At 41.3% G+C, this 17,606-nt stretch overlaps 1 protein-coding gene across 4 annotated transcripts in view; it reads right to left on the bottom strand.

Annotated features, from left to right (window-relative positions):
• Window positions 1-17,606, bottom strand: part of NPTN (neuroplastin) — a 64,481-nt gene that overhangs the window by 19,209 nt on the left and 27,666 nt on the right. For 2 of the 4 annotated variants that reach the window (XR_015135243.1, XM_086322599.1), the window contains exons 1-3: window positions 13,140-17,606; window positions 8,128-8,299; window positions 4,767-4,861 (exon numbers count right to left, since the gene is read on the bottom strand). The exon at window positions 13,140-17,606 is cut by the window's right edge and continues 27,313 nt beyond it. Coding sequence is in view for 2 of the 4 variants with exons in the window: in XM_086322599.1 (XP_086178725.1) it covers window positions 4,767-4,861; window positions 8,128-8,299; window positions 13,140-13,467 (595 nt within the window). In the remaining 2 variants the exon portion in view is untranslated. The remainder of the gene's footprint in view (window positions 1-4,766; window positions 4,862-8,127; window positions 8,300-13,139) is intronic. The other 2 variants (XR_015135244.1, XM_086322600.1) reach the window with 1 other exon arrangement.

Here is a 17,606-nt window from a genome sequence, read left to right as displayed (position 1 = left end):
CCACTAAGACACTATAATCATCTGGAGTGCTTTTAATAAGCCTGATGCCTAGGCCACATTTCATAACTTTAAAATCAAGTTTGAGAACCGCTGCTCTAACACCTTTCCTGGCCTCAGTGTCTGAGAGGATTAGAGGGAGTGTCTGAGGCAGGGAGATGTATGTTTGGAAGTACAGGGGGCACTGGGGTGACAGTTGGACTGCAAGGTTAAGAACCTGACGGTCACTATTAGGAAAAGAAGCTTAGAAATCACTTCCTTCACTAACCCAGCTTCTCATCTGTGTCCATATAAGGAAACCACAGACCTTTAGAGCCTTATAGAACCTTCAAGATCATCTACCTCAGCCTACTTCATCATATACTTGGAGAGTCTGAGGCCCAAAAAAGGAATGTGACTAGTCAGGGTCATGGAAAGTTTTTAAAAGCAGGGTCAGGATTAGAACCCATTTCTTCTCCCAGTCAACACCTTTACATTGTTATTTAATATGCTCTGAACACAGCAGTGTGGCATAATGCTTAGGAACATGTGCTGTGGCATGAGAGTGCTTGGGTGAGGACGCTGGCTCCACTGGTTGACTCTGTCACATTGAGCAAGTCAATCAACGCCCTTGAGCCTCAATCTTCTCACCTGGAAAGTAGAGAGAATAATGGCATTTACCTCAGAGTGTTGTGAAGACTACAAGAGAGGAGCGGGACAAGTAATGTACTTGGCACAGTACCTAGCACACAGTAAGCAAGCAGTAACGTTAGCTGTTCTTAATCTTTTAACAATAAAGTAGGTCAGGGTAGCACCCTGAAGAGAGGAAAAGAACGAACAGGTATGGTTATTTGGGCTATGGTTGATGTCCAAAATGTTCAAGCAGCTCTGCTTTCAGAGACTTTTCAAGTCAGGGCAATTCTGAGACAACCAGCTTTGACATCAGCTTGAACTTAACCATGACACAACCTCAAAGCATCTTCACCTGTCAAACTAGCTGCCCATCAAACAAACAAATGAGCACAAAAACACTCTGCATGCTGTAAGTGCTGTACAAATGTGAGAGATGTATTATTACTCTTAATAATGATATTTGTCACCATCACCATACAGTCTGCCTCAGCCAGTTTGAACTTTGATATTATCAGTCATAAATCCATGAAACGGCATAAGAAGCAGGGAGTCAGGACAAGGTCACTCACAGAAACCCTAAGATTTAGTCATAAGATTCAAACAGAAAGAAAGCTAATGAGTAGGGACAAGAAAAACAAGATCAATCTTGGCTCTCATTGTCACCAAAAGATTGAACTCATTTAAAATGCCCAATGAGCAGCAAGACACAATGATGGGCTTAATAAGACACCAGACCCAAACCTTCTTGGTGCTGGGATGGACCTTTCACAAGAGGTGATGGCATGTCTGTTGCAGAGGATTTGAAGACCACCAAAATCTTTTTCCAAAAACAGCAATAAAACTCAAACTCCTTGTTTGTTGGATTAATCAAAATGATTAAAGGGTGCGGACAGGGTCTGGGAGTCATGACAGGTATTTTTTCAACTTTGTAAACTACACAGAAAATTTTAACTTGTTTTTGTAAGCACATTTTTTAATTTCAGAAAAGAAAGTAAGATGAAAAGAGAGGGAATAAGCACTAGAAAAGCTGAAAATTTTCAGGGACAGAAAATCCAACATCTATTCATTCACAAATGTTGTATGACTAAGGAGTCTCTGGAAGACAGAAGACTCTGAGGAGTTGAAAGGCTCAAAAAGGAAGGAGAAGATCCCAAGACAGGCTGTTTATGGGACAGAGGTCATCCTATAAGGTCTAGTCATCACTGTTCCCTCTCCCCTTGGCCAGCCCTGCTCCATCTTCCTCCCCCAGCATCTGCTCGGGTCACCTGCCAAATACCTAAGAAATGTAATCCTCAACAGTAATAGTATCTTCTTGTTTACACTGTGCCTCATGCTTGTCCTTTGAAAAAAGAGAAAGAAAGAACAAACTCTACTTCAGGTGCAAGGCCTTCCCTACTACACATGTATATACAATCATCCCCAAAATTCCTTTCTCAACAGGGATCTACAGATTAAGGTAGAAAAGCACTGCCACCTCAGGTCTGTTTCCAAATATGTGTCCCTCCCTGTGGTTCCTTCAGCCTTTTCTTTTGTACATAACAAGTAACTCATGATTTGGTCATGTGACATACAATGCCTTGTCCCTGGCTAGTCTAAAGTCCTTAACTCCCCACAGGGCTGAGGCCAAACAACACCTTGGGAAGTTCTCAACTGCAGGGAAAGCCAGATGGGGAAGAGGGGTCTGAGTGTAGACTAAGTGCTAACAAAATATATACGTATGGGCTGAATTACATTGCCCTTAAATGCCAATTTAGTTAAAACCACAAATCAAGATTATGAATCTCCTTTTGGCAGAGGTCACTTACGTTTCCTGAAAATCCCCTGAATTTCTCTGTTCTTGAGTACCACCACCTCTTGCCAACTACTTAGTAGAGTTTTTATAAATCATTATAGCTATAAAAAGATAACTGTCACTTATCCCACCCTAGTGGAACTGAGAAAAAAAAAAAAAAACACACACACACACAAAAAACACGAGTTTACATGAAAATGCTTTGGGAATAACACACACTGCTCTAAATTCAAGGCAATTTTCTACCCCAACCACAATCAGGAGCTAGTTTCAAATATGATCCTGGGTCTATGGAAAACCTTTTCAAACTTACACAAGAAAAGTTAAATGTTCAGGCTTTACCAGACCAAACTATCCCTAACCCGAAAGACATTAAGTGTTCAGCTGTTTTCCATCCAGGTGTCAGGGGAGAGTAGGAAGAGAGAATAACTAGAATTCCATATGAATTTTCTTAACAGACTAACGTATCTGCCCAAGCTAGTTACAGAATATGTTTTAGCATTATATAAAACAGAATTCTCTTAAGGTCTACTTCTTTAAAATTAGGATGTTAATACCACCTGCCCAATCCTCCTCACAGGACTATTGTACAGTACAAATGCAACAGAGCCCAGTACATGCCTTCATTATGGTGAGATACTGTGTATGCTGTAACTTCCTCAGAAGACACTCCTGCCTGCAGCTTCAAGACCACTTCCCTGCCAAACAGAATGTGAGGAAAGATGCCTCTGGGGCATCTGAACCCCACCTTCTCAAGCAGCCACCCAACGGAAAAATAACCTCTCTCCACTCTTGAAAGTGCTGCATAGAAATCATTAACTCCTAATCAATATGATCAGAGTTAGTCAGGACTTGCAATTGTATGTAATTTATTCTTTAGGCTTGGAGAGCTTGATTAACTAGACACACCACTTTCCCTCCCTCACCTGTCCTGATCTGTTTCCTCTGCACTTGAACTTTGTGCCAAAGGCTCAGTCTGGAATGTTGCAGGGCCTTAACTCTCTTACGGAGGAGTCAAACATCTACCCATGTAGCTCATCTGGGTGGGGAAGGGCCCTCGGCTGGTTTAGAGAAAACGGTTTTCTCACACCTTCATCCTATGTTGAACAAATATGGCATTCTTTAAAAACAAAGATAAACCCAGATCTCTCAAAGAAAAGCCATGGAGTTAATCTAATCCAAGGTTCTCTGGTCTGTGTGGGCTGTAACCATGCCACTGTGACTCAATCCCTGCAGGCATTTAGAATTCAATCTAGCCACTAGAGGCACTGCCCATCCTTACGTCAACAAGGGCACAAGTCAGGGCAAGTGTCACCAAGACACTACTTTCATTTAGTAACACCATGTAATAGAAACTTTGACTGTGTCCAAGCTTTTTTTTTTGAGTCCAAATTTTTAGTCTTTCAAATATTTTAAGGAAAATCTGAATACCTGCTATAAATTAAGGAAAAGCTGAACACCTGCTACATATAGGTCATTCCCATTTCCTAAATTTATCTTTCCAGTTTCTAGAGATCACCCTATAGATTTAGACAACAAGTTTGGGTCCTTTCTAAGCAAAAATGAAAAGCCCTGGAAAATACCCTCATCTCTTCAGTCTGACCTCAAACAGTAGCCCTGCCTCTCCATGGTCATTTTATAAAATGGAAAAACGTGACGATGAGAGTCAAGACTTGGGTTCCATGCTATCATAGCATTGTCACAAACTGATGGTATGACACAGAACCAGTGTCACTTTTCTGGGTCTCAGTTGCTTCTTTGAAATAATACAAGAAAGTTGGGTTAAATGTTAGTTAGCTCTAACTCTTTTACAGTTCTACTGGCCTTCCGTGCAACTTCCAACTACAATCTCATCTTTAGATGCCATGCACCCAGAGGTTCTATTAAAATTCTAATGAATTATCTACAAATAGTTTATGTTCACCCTGCACACTGTACTTTGCCAAATCCTGCTGGCACACTGGAGATAACTACACAATATACTTAAAAGGCACTATTCTAAGAGCTTTACCTAAGGATGAACCATATGAAGCTGCCAACACTGAAGTATTTTTTGAACTACAAAAACAGCAACTTCAACTTATTTATTCCCTCTAACCAACCCATGTGCCATGTGGTAGGTTTTAAAAGAGAGGAAAACAGAAGCATAGAGAAGTTAAATAACTTGCCACAGTCATGCAGCCAGATGATGGGGTTTGGATTTAAACCCAGGCAGTTGAGCTCCTGAGCCTTCAGTCCTAACCATAACATTATATACTGCCTCCCATAATGAAAACAAGAAAGCTTGAAGACTGGAAGCCCAAGCCAAGATAGTGTCTCAGAAGGAGAGTGAGAGGCTCACGCCGCAGCCTCTGTTGGGTTGTACCTTTTACTTCAATGGTGGCATTTGCTTTAGGAGCACTGAGAAACTGATACACACAGTGGTATTCGCCTGAATCCTCAGCTCTCGGCTTATTGATCCTGCAGAGATGAGAAGAAAAATCAAGTGAGGAAGCTGGGAACAGTCAAAATACACAATAAAAGGAGAATGAAAGGGGCAACCAGGGACCCTGCTCTCCAAATTGTGCCCCTGCATGCAACTCACTTCCTCTTAACTATAAGCAAAAACCTCCCTCTGTGTATTAATGATTTACTCCTTACTAGGTGCCAGGAATACAGAGATGGTCCCTAACCTTAAGATATTTCAGTCTATTGGAGAAATACACTACAAAAAAAGTAATCAAAAGAGCTGTAAAAAAGTACTAAAATCTACACTTAGATACAAAAGATGGGCCCATCACCAAAAAGTTCTTGCTCACCTTGTGGTTCCAGTCAAATAAATACGAGCAGAAAGAAAGCATCTGTTTCTGCACTTTCCTGAAGAGTTTGTTTTAGAGTTTGTTTTCCTATCCTGTATTTTAGTAGCATGCTTTTCAGTAAGTCTAGTAACAGAATAGGATCAGTGGGGGGAAAAAATATGCCATCAGAGCATCAGCCACAGAGATGCAGCTCAACTCTTCTAGGTACAGCTAGAACTCCAGGGCTCTGCATGATCTGGCCCTTCCCTAGTGTCATCTCAGCCACTTTCTAGCCCTGCAGGTCTCTTTTCAGTTTTTCAATGTGCTGAACTTGTTCCTAGCTCAAAACTCTGACAAAAGATGCTCTGTTCTATAGAATGCTCATCCCATTTACTCTTCATCTCCCCAACTCCTCTTCCATCAGTCTCGGCTTACATGTCATTTCCTCTCACCCCCAATCTAAATGACATCCCTCTCCCTGACATTCTCTCATACTACACTGTAACCCTTCACAGCACTTATCACAATGTCTAATTATTTATGTGATTGCTTGATGAATGTCTGTTTTCTCAATAGACCAAGTTCTATGTGGACAGGCATTGTTAATTTGGTGCACAATTCTATACCCAGCACATAACGCAGTGCCTAGACTACAGTAGAAAAATGAATAAACACAAACAAGAGTGAACAACTACGCACAGATCCAGACCAAGGTGAGCAGAGTGAAAGGAAAGACTGTGAGAAGTGTGTGTGATGAGAACAATACTTCTTCTGAATTCTAAAGGGTGATCCTAAACAGGCTTTCTTGGTCCTGAAGGTCAGTTTCTTATCAGCTAACTGCACACTGGCCTACATACACCGCTGCCCCAAACATGTGCAAAAATGCTAGTGTGTAATTACAGACAACAGAGAAACATCAGCTTCCAGATGAGAATATAAATACTGTTTTACTCCTACTCTTCTGCTTAACAGTTAAAACATGATACTTGTGATGACCATCTCCACTGCACTAGTTAAAGTCTGAGAAAAACTCCTAACCTCAAAACACTGGCCAAACGCATTTATTCATCTTACCGTTCATCTCAAAAAAGAAACAAGAGACTATGGATGAGGAAAGACACACCCCACTCTCACAAGACTGTCTCAGCATACCCATGGCAGCATAAGATTCTAAGAGGAACCGTCAACAGTCTTCTCAAATTGATACAAATGACTATTCTTACATCAATATGCTCCCAACAAGAAAAGAGACACAAGTCAGTTGCTCTTAGTAATGTTCCCAGAGTTAGGAGGGGGAGGAGGAGAAGCAGCAGCAGCAGCATCTTCAGGGTTTAGATTTACTGTAGTAAGTTGAGAAGATGACTCCCAAACTAGGGGCCATGCCAGTGGGCTCAAAATCTCCCCACAACATTTCCTTCAACTAGCTTTTGGGAAGCAACTGAAGCAAATAAAAAATGTCCCCTGCAGGCTAAGCACAAGCACAGTTTGTGACAGGCTCCATGGCTGACTTATGAGATGGCCCAAAGGTCTCAACTGTTACTCTACAAAATGTGAGTTGTTACTCTACAGATTTCCCAAAACACTTGTGACAATGCAGAACACCCTGGAAAGCCTCAAATAGGCTGAGGGAAAAAGAAGAGGCATTCTATAAAATCAGGTTCAAACTTTATATAAAGTTACAGCTCAAAGCTTTAGGGGTAACATAGGGCAAGACCCAAGAGAAATATGATTGGATATCTGATATCTTTAAAGAGGTATTATAAAAAAAAACAAACTTGCAAAATTAATGGACAGATCAAGAATAGATGCCTTTTATTCCACCCAATATTGCTATTCAATTAACCTTTTCCAAACTATCAGGACATATCTCAGGCTATATTTCCAATTTTATATCAGAAGAAACTACAGTGGAAACAGATTAACTACCTTGTTACAAAATGGTATAGCACAACAGAAAAACAAACAAAAATCCCGAATGATCCAGATTCTAAAAGAGTCAGAAGACCTGGAACCTAGGCTTGGTTCTGCAACTTATTAGATACAGTATGTGGCCTTGCAAGGAGTCAAGTGTTATTACTCTTTGAGTCTCAGTTTTCTTACCTGAAAAAAGAGGAAGAGGATCCACAAATTAATGTGAGTCAATTATTTAACGGATATGAAATGATCTCAATTCTGCAAAATACTGCAGAACGTCCTTGCTATCACTGAATACAAAGGTTTTCCTGGTCTCACTCCAGTGCACTATTTAGTCGCACTGCATCATCCTGCCAAATAGGATTAGCTGATCCTTTTCAACTAGGAACAAACTATCCTGAAAGGTGAGGTGCCATGTGTTCTAGATATTTCAAAATGTACCAAATTCTCGGGTGCTGGATAACTTCAGCCAGCAAATATCCCCCTCTCACCAAAGGGTAATTACAGGGTACCATCCTTTTCCAGATCACTCGCAAACAGTCGGACACGACTGAGAGACTGAACTGAACTGAACTGAACTGAATGAGCCCTATATCCACTGGGCCTGATCAGGTTATGGTCATAATAAGCACTCCTAAAAGCTAACTCACCAGGAAATCTACTCAGTGGGAAGAATACTTATGGTGATCTTGCTCTAAGAATCCTAGATCAGATTTCAATCTGATTCTTCAAACCACTGGATTAAGTCAAGAGACCTGCATTCTAATTGTGGCTTTTTTACTGACTAGCATTACTACCCCAAGTTGCTGTTATCATAAGGAAGAAATATGGCTCTCAAACCTGGTTGCTCATTAGAAATTACTTGGAAATCCATGGCAATTCTAGCCTCACCCCAGATAAACTCTGTATTAGACTCTCTAGAGGAGGACCATGTGTATCATGGCTCTCCCACATAGCTTAATTACAGGTTATGAATGTAAAGTAAATTCAACCATGTACCATCTCATCTTCCCAGGAGCTGCTAGCCCCTCTCACCTGTATTCCATGTTGCTGGCATTCTTACGAGTGGCAGTCAGTTCTACCCCATTCTTTGTCCAGTAGCTGTATGTAAGGGTGTGAGAGTTGGAGGTGAGGTTACACTGCAGGGTAACAGAGGGCGCAGGGCTTTCTCGAATAATGACTTCTTCACTGGTGACAATCCTTGGTTCTGTAATAAGAGTGCACAATGATAGGAAGCCATAGTTCCACTCTCCGCAGCCCTGGCCTGAGAGTAGGATGGGGTAGGTTGGGGAGACTAGAAGAGGGAGGGCAGACAGGACCACATAAGGAATTTCACTTTACCACTTTGGAGGAAGTCAATAAAGGAAAAACAATGATTATAAGCAAATGATCACTAGCGCAGACAACAGCCTGAAGACCAGCTGGCCTAGACGTGAAAAGAATGGGAGTATTATGGATGCTTGTACTGGCAACAATTCACTTACGCGTTTGAATACCATCATTTTTTGAGATAAGAACCACCAACCAATTCGACTTCAATTAGAAAATCAGGCTCCACCTTGCAATTCTGAAGACAAAGGCAGTATCATTTAGATAACTAATAAACTTCCTATGGAGTCACTAGGCCTTGAAACAGTAATAGTTATAGTTAGGCAATACATGTATGGCTTTCCCACATTTAAATCTGATAAATCTATGGCAAACCAGCCATGGCCATTAATTATGCAGAAAAAGACAATATAGATCTTAAAGACAAATCTCCTACTGAAAGTCTATTGCATTTTCCAAATTTTGCCGAGAGAAAATTCCTAAGGAACCAGCAGTTCTTCTCTCCAGCCCATATACTCCAAAGACAAAATATTTTCAGAATTGCACTTTAAAATATTTTTCATTCTAAGATAATCATAACTAGAATGTAGTATATGCTGGTATTATGGGCTCCTAGAATTTTAGAGCTGAAAGGCTCTTAGGGTTCAATGAATCCCAGTCTTTAAGAGCTAAAAAGGTAAAATGACTTGTGCAAGGCCATAATTATTGTTAGTGACAAAGCTGGGCCTAGAAAACACACCTGATCAAATTCTTTATCCCTCCCCCTCCAAGCCAAAAGTACCCCCATAACACTTTCCACCCTAGAGAAAGTTATATACTTCATCCTCGGGTTCTACCTAGGCTTACATAACCTGGGATCACTCATTTAGTATCTACAAAAATAACCTGTGTCAAATGTTATAATACACTGAGCAGAAATATTTTAAGGCACACTGTATCAATACCATTCCTGAAAGGTTCATCTTTACAGCACTTTGAATTCCATCACTATATTAAAGTCAAGAAGTCTGTGGTCTTTTCTTGTTACTATTTTTAATCCTTTCCCATGGTTAGCTCTTTTTCTACTTTAGGTCAATCATTCTCAAGTACAGTTAAAATCTTTTCCAATCCACAATCAGAGATGTTTGCACTTTAACTTTTTTCCCAATTATTTCCTAGAAATCCTTGACTAACTTTTCATTTTCCTGCACCTGGCTACTTCCTGTCTACAACTCTCTAGCAGCTCCCTGACACCATTTTATACACGTATAGTGCTGACTCTATAATTCTTAAAGACAAAACTCTCTCTCTTCACTTGAGCCAAGCTTTGTTCATTGTGCAGGAAGGGGGAGAGGACGGAGAAGTCATGGGACACTTGAAAAGTGTAATGCCCAAGCACCTCCTAATCAGTGTAACATTTCTGACTGTAAAGCTCATATTGTCAAAGAAACTTGTGATAAATAAAGCAAATCCTCAAGTTTGCTCAAGTAAATTGGTTCTCATTATTTTACAACTTTGGCAAAAGGATAGTGGTTATCTTCCAATCAGCACTGGTCCTTATCGGTAACACCAAACAGGGTCTCTATGTACAGATAATGGAGGCATAGCAGCCACTAAGACAGAAGCAGATGCATGTAAACACATTAGCGCAGTGGTGTCCCATGGTTTCCAAAACACACTGGACAGAAGCCAAATCCCTGGGCCTTAAGTCGAGCAGAACAGCTGCAAACCCTGCAATGGAAGGCGCACATACACCATCAGCAGAAAGCATCACAATTCCAGGAAAATCAAAACCAAGCAAAAACAAAAGAGATAAAGAGAACCAGTACTCCACAGAAATTAAAAAATATAAAGGCAACATTAAAACCCAAACACACTTTTAGTTTTTTGCTGAATTTTTACTATCCAATTTTATTTTCTGTCCCATTTGGGACTCATCTTCTGGTTCTTCCTCTCAGACTGCACTGAGAAAGGGTAAACTTTGAGGCCAAGAGCTTCAAGATGTTTAAATTATAAGGAGGCCAAAGTAAATGCTACTCTTACCTGTGGTGATGCAAATGACCACGCAGCTCAGGGAGATTAAGAAGTTGATGAAAGCAACCTGGTGAACTTTCTGCCAAGAATTCTCAAAAGGCAAAGGAAAGCACATTTTCCCTTAGGTGTTAAAGATTCAGGAGAGAGTCAGCAGGGAGCAAGTCGATAATTTTAATAGGTTTAAATATGATTCTGCACCATAGGAGGGTTGTGGGGTGGCATAACCTCCCTCCTATAATTGCTATATATGGAAACCGGTACTAGACCAAGTTCTTTGGTCACAGTGCCACAACTGCATTCTGCACCAGGATGAAGGTGGGGCTTTTATTTCCGATCAAACATTGGTGGTTGAGCATTACTCATGACAGTCCAAGAGAGATGAACATTTAGGAGAAGCTCAAAATTCTTACCTGCCACTTATTCCTATTTAGAAGCACTGGTTCAGAGACCCTTACCCTAGTCATCATTCATATGTAGAACATGCTACAGACAGAGAGAGAACCTACAAACTGGGCACACTTCTACTGCCAGGAGGTCATCCTTAGAAAATCTCAACTTGCCCTTGGAGACAAATGTCACTGAGGATGCTGAATCATAAAACAGTCCAATTAGAGTGGAATTCAGTGTGTTTAAAAAGTGAAGACGATTAGCTCTCTGAATCAGTTAACTAGGATTAACTGATTTATAGGGAAGTCTGGGGAGAATCTAAACTAGCCAGGGTTTGGTTCAATCACATGCAGACACCCTTAAGTTAGGAAACTTATTTCTAAGTAAACTGGGAGACTGCTATATACTCTCCAGAATGAGAGGCAGGTACCCCAAAGACTCATCTTCTTCCAGCCCCAAGGTATGACCTTTTAACTATGAGTCTACCTGAGTCAGGCTCCTACAAGTACAAGTACCAAATGCCCAGCCCAGTCCATGCCTACAAACTTCTGCAGACCTTTGTGGCCATTTGGGTAACTCTGTTTTTACAAGGAAAGGAGCATGGGGGCAGGAGAAGGAGGCGTGCAAGGGGAAAAAAAATTATTAAATAAAAGAAAAATCACTGGGTTAATGTTCCCCATTTTCACATAGACAAAGTTTTCTTTTTCCCTTTCCAGAAGCAGGTTCTCTGATTCAACAGGGCCAACTGCAGCAGCCTCTTCTACCTCTCCTCGAAGTCCTCTTCATAGGCATCTCCTGAGCTGCTATAAAGAACAGACAACTAACTTGCTATTTTCCACAGAAGGAGATTCAAGACCCATTTCAGATGACCTCCTGTGTTATTGCCAATATCCTCATAAATGTATTTTACTGTTTTTATTTAATCTAAGTCAGTCAGTTCTTTAAACCAGAATTGGCTCTAGGGGCTCTGAGTCCCTGAAAAGAAGGTGAAAAACCCAGAGGATCTTTCCTCAATTACAATCAGGACAGATGTGGGTTAAAACTCTTCCTGGCCAGAAGCACTGGCTCTGTGGTAGCTTCTCCCTCCCTCTCCTCCCTACCACACAAGCAGTAAACACTATTCAGAAAGAGATGGCCACAAAAGCTCCTGTGTCTGATGTCTCACTTGTACCTGCTACTACAGGATGAAGAGAAGGGTTCTGAGTCAACTGCTCCGCTCACTCTTACCACTCAGAGGAACACGGTTAGAATTTAGTTTCCTCTTTTTCTTTTTTCAAGACATAAGAAAAGGCCAGTATGAATGGCTTCCAAACTACTTCTGGGGTTGCCAGCCTCTGGGATGATAGGGTGGCACTGACTACTGTGCCAATAGTCAGTCATCAAACTGTCAACAGATCCAACTCTGACTTTGAAACAGTATGATGGGATTTAAAAGAAAAATACTTTGCAGCTTAGTGTCACCTGGTTCCTAACAGCAAGACATATGGAGGAAATCTAAGGCCACTGCTCTTTAGAGAATAGGAGACTAGATGGGCAGGACCATGAGGAATATACTGCTGCAGTGGGGGGCTGTTATCAGAGAAGCACATGCCACTGTTTTAGAAAAGAAAAAGAGCTAGAACTATGGAAATATCCAAGCTTACATGCTACCCAACAACCAAAACACATCACCACACCACACCCATGGCAACATTCCCATCATAGACAGGATGACACCAAGTCACAGTGAGGGAAGAGGCTGGGCAGACACAAACTTAAAACCATAGAGGTGAAGGCAGCTACTCAAAGAGCTTCAAACAGATGCACAGAGAAATAAAAAATAGTTAGATTGGGGAGAGAAATAAAAATAGAAAGGCACCAGATAATAAATCAGCAAAGGATAGCAGGAACCCTACTACAAAATTCAGGGGGAGGGAAGGAAGCGATCCGACACTGCCCTGGTGCGACTGCCTGGCTTCGTGAGTTTCGAGGGTTTGTGTTGTTGTTGTTAGCCTCCCCAGTTCGCCCTCCCCACCTCTTCCCAATGCAGGTGATTTTGGACAATCACAGATTTTCCCAAGTTCTTTGTTCCTGAGGAGAGAGACACAGAGAAGGGTTGGGGGTAAGGGAGGTAAAGAGGACAGCAAAGATACAAAAGAAAAAAAAGTTGCCACAGATATTTTCATACACTACAACCAGAAGGGTCGTGGGTTTGAAAAAACGAAGACAAGGGGTGGGGTGAGTGATCATACTGGGGAAGAGGGGAAGGAAGCAGAGGGAAGGGTCAGCGGGCCACCTCTAGTGACTACAGTACCACTACTGTAGGGTGCTGGACTCACTCTGAAGCACGCTTATGGTAGCCTGGGCTCGAATCCATGTTATGGAAGGGTTTTGCCTCAAGTCATTCCTCTTGGGGTCGTTGCTGGCCCTGCACTCGTAAGTCCCAGAGTCCTCCAAGGTGAGCCGGGTTATTCTCAGCACACTCACGCCGTTTGCCCCGTAGGCGGTGTTTACGGTGACACGGCGCTTCCGAGCACCGTCCCACAGCTGTCTGAAAGACTCTGCCCGGTTGACTTCTGCGTACCACCACTGGATCTCTGGCGTGGGGCTCCCGACCACGTCACAGTACAGCTCAAAGGCGTCCCCAGTGAGCTTAGTTTCTGACATGGGCGACTTGACAAACCCAGCTAGAGGGAGGGGGAGCAGGAATGCAGTGACAGGCCAATCAGAAAAAAAGAAGAATCAACAGGTGTTAATAGTAATTTAAAGAAAAGAAAAGAAAAAAAGCAAATGAGTTGCAAAGAACAAAAAGAATTCATTTTTAAACTATAAAGAGACAGTAAATAGCATTTCATACAAGCTTTTAGAAGAAGAACCACCCTGAGAAGCTTATGAAGCAAAGGCAGGCTAATTACAAGCTGGGGCAGCCCAGGTGCTGGCCAGGCAGAAGCAAGCCCACTGGAAAGCATTTTAGCAATGGGCCCAGCCAGTAGGAATGAGAAAGCCTCAGGTCTCAGGGAAGTCTCTTTCCATAGAACACAAACCATTACCTTTTCAAACTCAGGCAAGTGATGAAAGATAACTGGAAGTGGCAATAGGTTTATATGCCAAGTCAGGGTCTCTCTTTTGGATGGGTGAACACTTGGTTAGAAATGCAATGTCTTTTATGGGTCACAACAAGAAGCGTTAATGACCTATTGACACCTTCTTTTGGGAGTCAGAGTCCAAATCTCACCTGAAAGGCTAGCAAATTTCTCACTCATGCAGGATCCTATCCTGAATTCAGGTTAGACTTTCCCCGCATCCTCTTCTTCCGTGGCCCATGGCAAACAAATAACCCCGTTGTTTGTGAAGCAGCCTCTATCTGAAAGCAAATCCTCTGGTACAGGAGAGCAAGACAGTCTGTATTTCAGAGTGAGAATTACTATCAGGGTCAGCTCAGGAGTGGAACCAACAGTAACTCAACTTATTGCCAGTGTCTGGAGGGACTATTCCCTCCACAATCCCATAAATTTATAAACCAGAAAAATCTCCTGAAAAGTCAGTCTTAAAAATAATCATGACACAAAAACCGAACCAGAACAACAACAACAAAAATCCATGGCATCTGACAGGCTCTCTTCACATTCTTTAGCTGCCTGGTTCCTAGAGGCCAGCTCAAAATGAAAACTGTACAGTGATGTATTAAACTAAACTCTACGGTGAAGGCTAGGCCTCACCAACATTGCCAGGCATTGCACAGGAACTAAAAGTTGATGTCTGCTTTCACTTGCCCATAATTTGAGGTTACACTTGCATAAGATAAGGTGAGAATGGCAAAGAGAGAGCCAAAAAAAAAAAAAAAAAATCCAGACTTATTGGAACAACTTGGAATGGACTCCATATCACAGTGAAAGCATACTCTCTCTCACCCATTTACTCCATCAAGGGTCCATTCAGCATTTCTACCAATTCAAGCTAAAAGGTACTAATAATTCAGTATCTAAAGTACAGGCAAGAAGCTAAAAGAGGGTACTCTGATTCGCCGGGCAATTTCTCTTGGGCCCAAGCCAGATCCTCTGCAATGAGCAGAGTAAAGCCAGTATCTACTAACATCAGGTTAAGAACATTTCAGAGGAGAAGTATGAATTAAATAGAACAGTTTCCCTATGGACAAAAAGCCAAGGATATAATGGGATTGCTGAACATGGAGGTTGCTAAGTGGAAATTTTTCTGTTTATATCCACAGCATATTTGCCTTTGGAGATAAACTGTACACAATGGACCTCAGAACCCAATGGGAAATACTACACTTACTCAACTAGAGGTCAAGAACTCCAAATTCATACTAGTCTTTGAACTGATATAAGATTCAGAATCTGGGAAGGATAGGAAAGCAGTCATTAATAGCCTCAGATTAACTGTTCTGCCTTCAAAATGACATGCCTAAACTACCTTTTGAGACCGGATATCAGTTCCTTGAAAGGAACTAGTTATGAGGTGCCAAGAAGCCAAAAATATATCATTCTCAAGTGCAGGGGAAGTTTCAGAATTCCGGAAAGAAGACACCAAGCCACTGCATGAAAGGCTGAGCTCACTTCCACATAAAAGGGTACCCAAGGGGACTTCCCTGGTGGTCCAGTGGCTAAGACTCTGAGCTCCCAGTGCAGGGGGCCCAGGTTCGATCCCTGGTCAGGGAGCTAGATCCCACATGCTACAACTAAGACCAAGAGCAGCCAAATAAATAAATAAAATTTAAAAAAAAAAAAGGGTACCCAAGGAGCTATGCTTTAGCTTTCACACTACCTTTTCATTCATTTTACTACTGGCTCAATCACTAAAGAAAACTGTTTATCAGTAAATCCCTAGAAAGCAGAAAAAAGTATTATTCTCCTTTAATCATACTCTTGATCATTAAGTGGAATTCACAAATGCTCTTATTCTCACATTCTCTGTGAACTGGGGGAGTTTATGTCCACTTGAATGATGTGATAATGTACCTAATTATGCTCTAGAAGTATGTTGTTAGTGGATTTCTCCTGTCTTTTTTCTCCCTTCTTCTGAATTGCACTTCAAAACAAGCTTAGATCTAAGCCTATTCAATTTATTGACCATGCTATGTAGAAGGAATACCTGCAAGTATGTCCAGAACCACCAAGAACCCATCCAATTTCAAAATAATCATAAATCCCAAGACACCACAATTCAGAGACAGTGGAGAAACAGTCTGAACACAATTCTCCACTGCCCAGAACGAAGAAAGTCACTCAAACCAACACTGCAACTTCTGGACAAGACTTACTTCTAAGGAAGTGCTGATCTGATTTAGTTTTCTACTTGTATACAGGGAAGGGGACCAAGTCGATAATGTTCCTTGATTATTGACTAGTAAATTATATTATATATATTCAGGGCTTCCATTGTGGCTCAGCGACAGAGAATCTGCCTGCAATGCAGGAGACACGGGTTTGATCCCTGGGTCAGAAAGATCCCCTGGAGAAGTGAGTGGCAACCCACTCTAGTACTGGAAAATCCCATGGACAGAGGAGCCTGAAGGGCTACAGTACATATGGTTGCAAGAGAGTCAGCTAAACAAAAACAATGATATATATTTAAGCAAACTTATCTAAAAGCAAAAGTAAAAATCCCTTAAAACAATGACAACAAACATCTATCTGTGCTCTTTGAGGCTATTATTTTTTATTATTATTAGACATGTATATCATTAGATAACATTTTTTAAGTATGTGTTACGTGTTAGACAATGTGCTAAGCACTTTTATATTATCTCATTTAATCTTCACAACATAGCACAGATGCAATTATAATCCCCTTAGAAGATGTGGAAACCAAAGCCCAAAAAAGCTAAGTACTTTTCCCATAGTTACAAGCTAATAGTGAAAGAGTAGACTGGAATTCAGGTGTGTCCAAAGCCAAAGTATGGTCTCTTAACACCACAACTGCAGTCAATGTGTCTCCCTGAGCCAGAAAAGTTATAGATATTTTGGTCACCACTTAAATATAATTAATTAATTCTGGCTATGAAAAGTCAAGACTCCTCCACTGGAACGTGCAGCACACTATGATGACTACCTCCTTAAAATTATAATCCTATTAAAGAATGGAGACAGAACAGCACAAGGATCAAAGAAATCCTGAAGCAATTATGTGAACGTGAGTGAGTGGGGGACAGCGGGGGGCGGGGGAGGGAGGAACGGGACGACGGTGAGAAGGGGTAGGGAAGAGTGAGAAAACAAAAGATGGTTCAGAAGCAAGACTTCCCCCACAGTTCTGATGATTCTACCACTCTGCTCTTAAGAAGCCTAGCTTCATAGGAAGGAGCTTAAAAGACATTAAAGGCATTTCTCTAGTGTTGTAGTTAGTGGCCAAAATACTAAAAGGCAGCACCTGAAATTTTTATGAAACAGCTTACAAAGTCCTTTCACACATATCACATTTCATTTTCTTCACATAAATTCACAAGGTTCATAGGTCAAGTGCAGAGATAGGTTCATGATTTGATCAAGATCACTTAGGTAGCTAATCCTGAGTGGAGTGAGGATCAAAACAGAGGTCTTCAGCTTTTAGTGTACCGTTCTTTCCAAAAAAAAACACACTGCCTCTAAATAAAACAAGTAGGGAATTCCTTGATAGCTGAACACTCATCAAAAATCATGAAAACAATTCTATTTCTCCTCCTAGCAGTAGGGAAAAACAAAACAAAACAAAACAAAACCAATGCTCTCTCTATACAGTACTGTGGAATCACGGCAAGGCAAAGTTATTAGCAACCATCTACCTCATTATCCATCCAAAATTAGCTCCAA

Source organism: Bos grunniens, chromosome 10 (assembly GCF_055505025.1).
Source record: "Bos grunniens cultivar Pamir isolate PY7600 chromosome 10, Bosgru_T2T1.0, whole genome shotgun sequence".
Taxonomy (NCBI): domain Eukaryota; kingdom Metazoa; phylum Chordata; class Mammalia; order Artiodactyla; family Bovidae; genus Bos; species Bos grunniens.
Note: the sequence above shows the minus strand (reverse complement) of the source record. Positions and strands in the feature narration are given on the sequence as shown.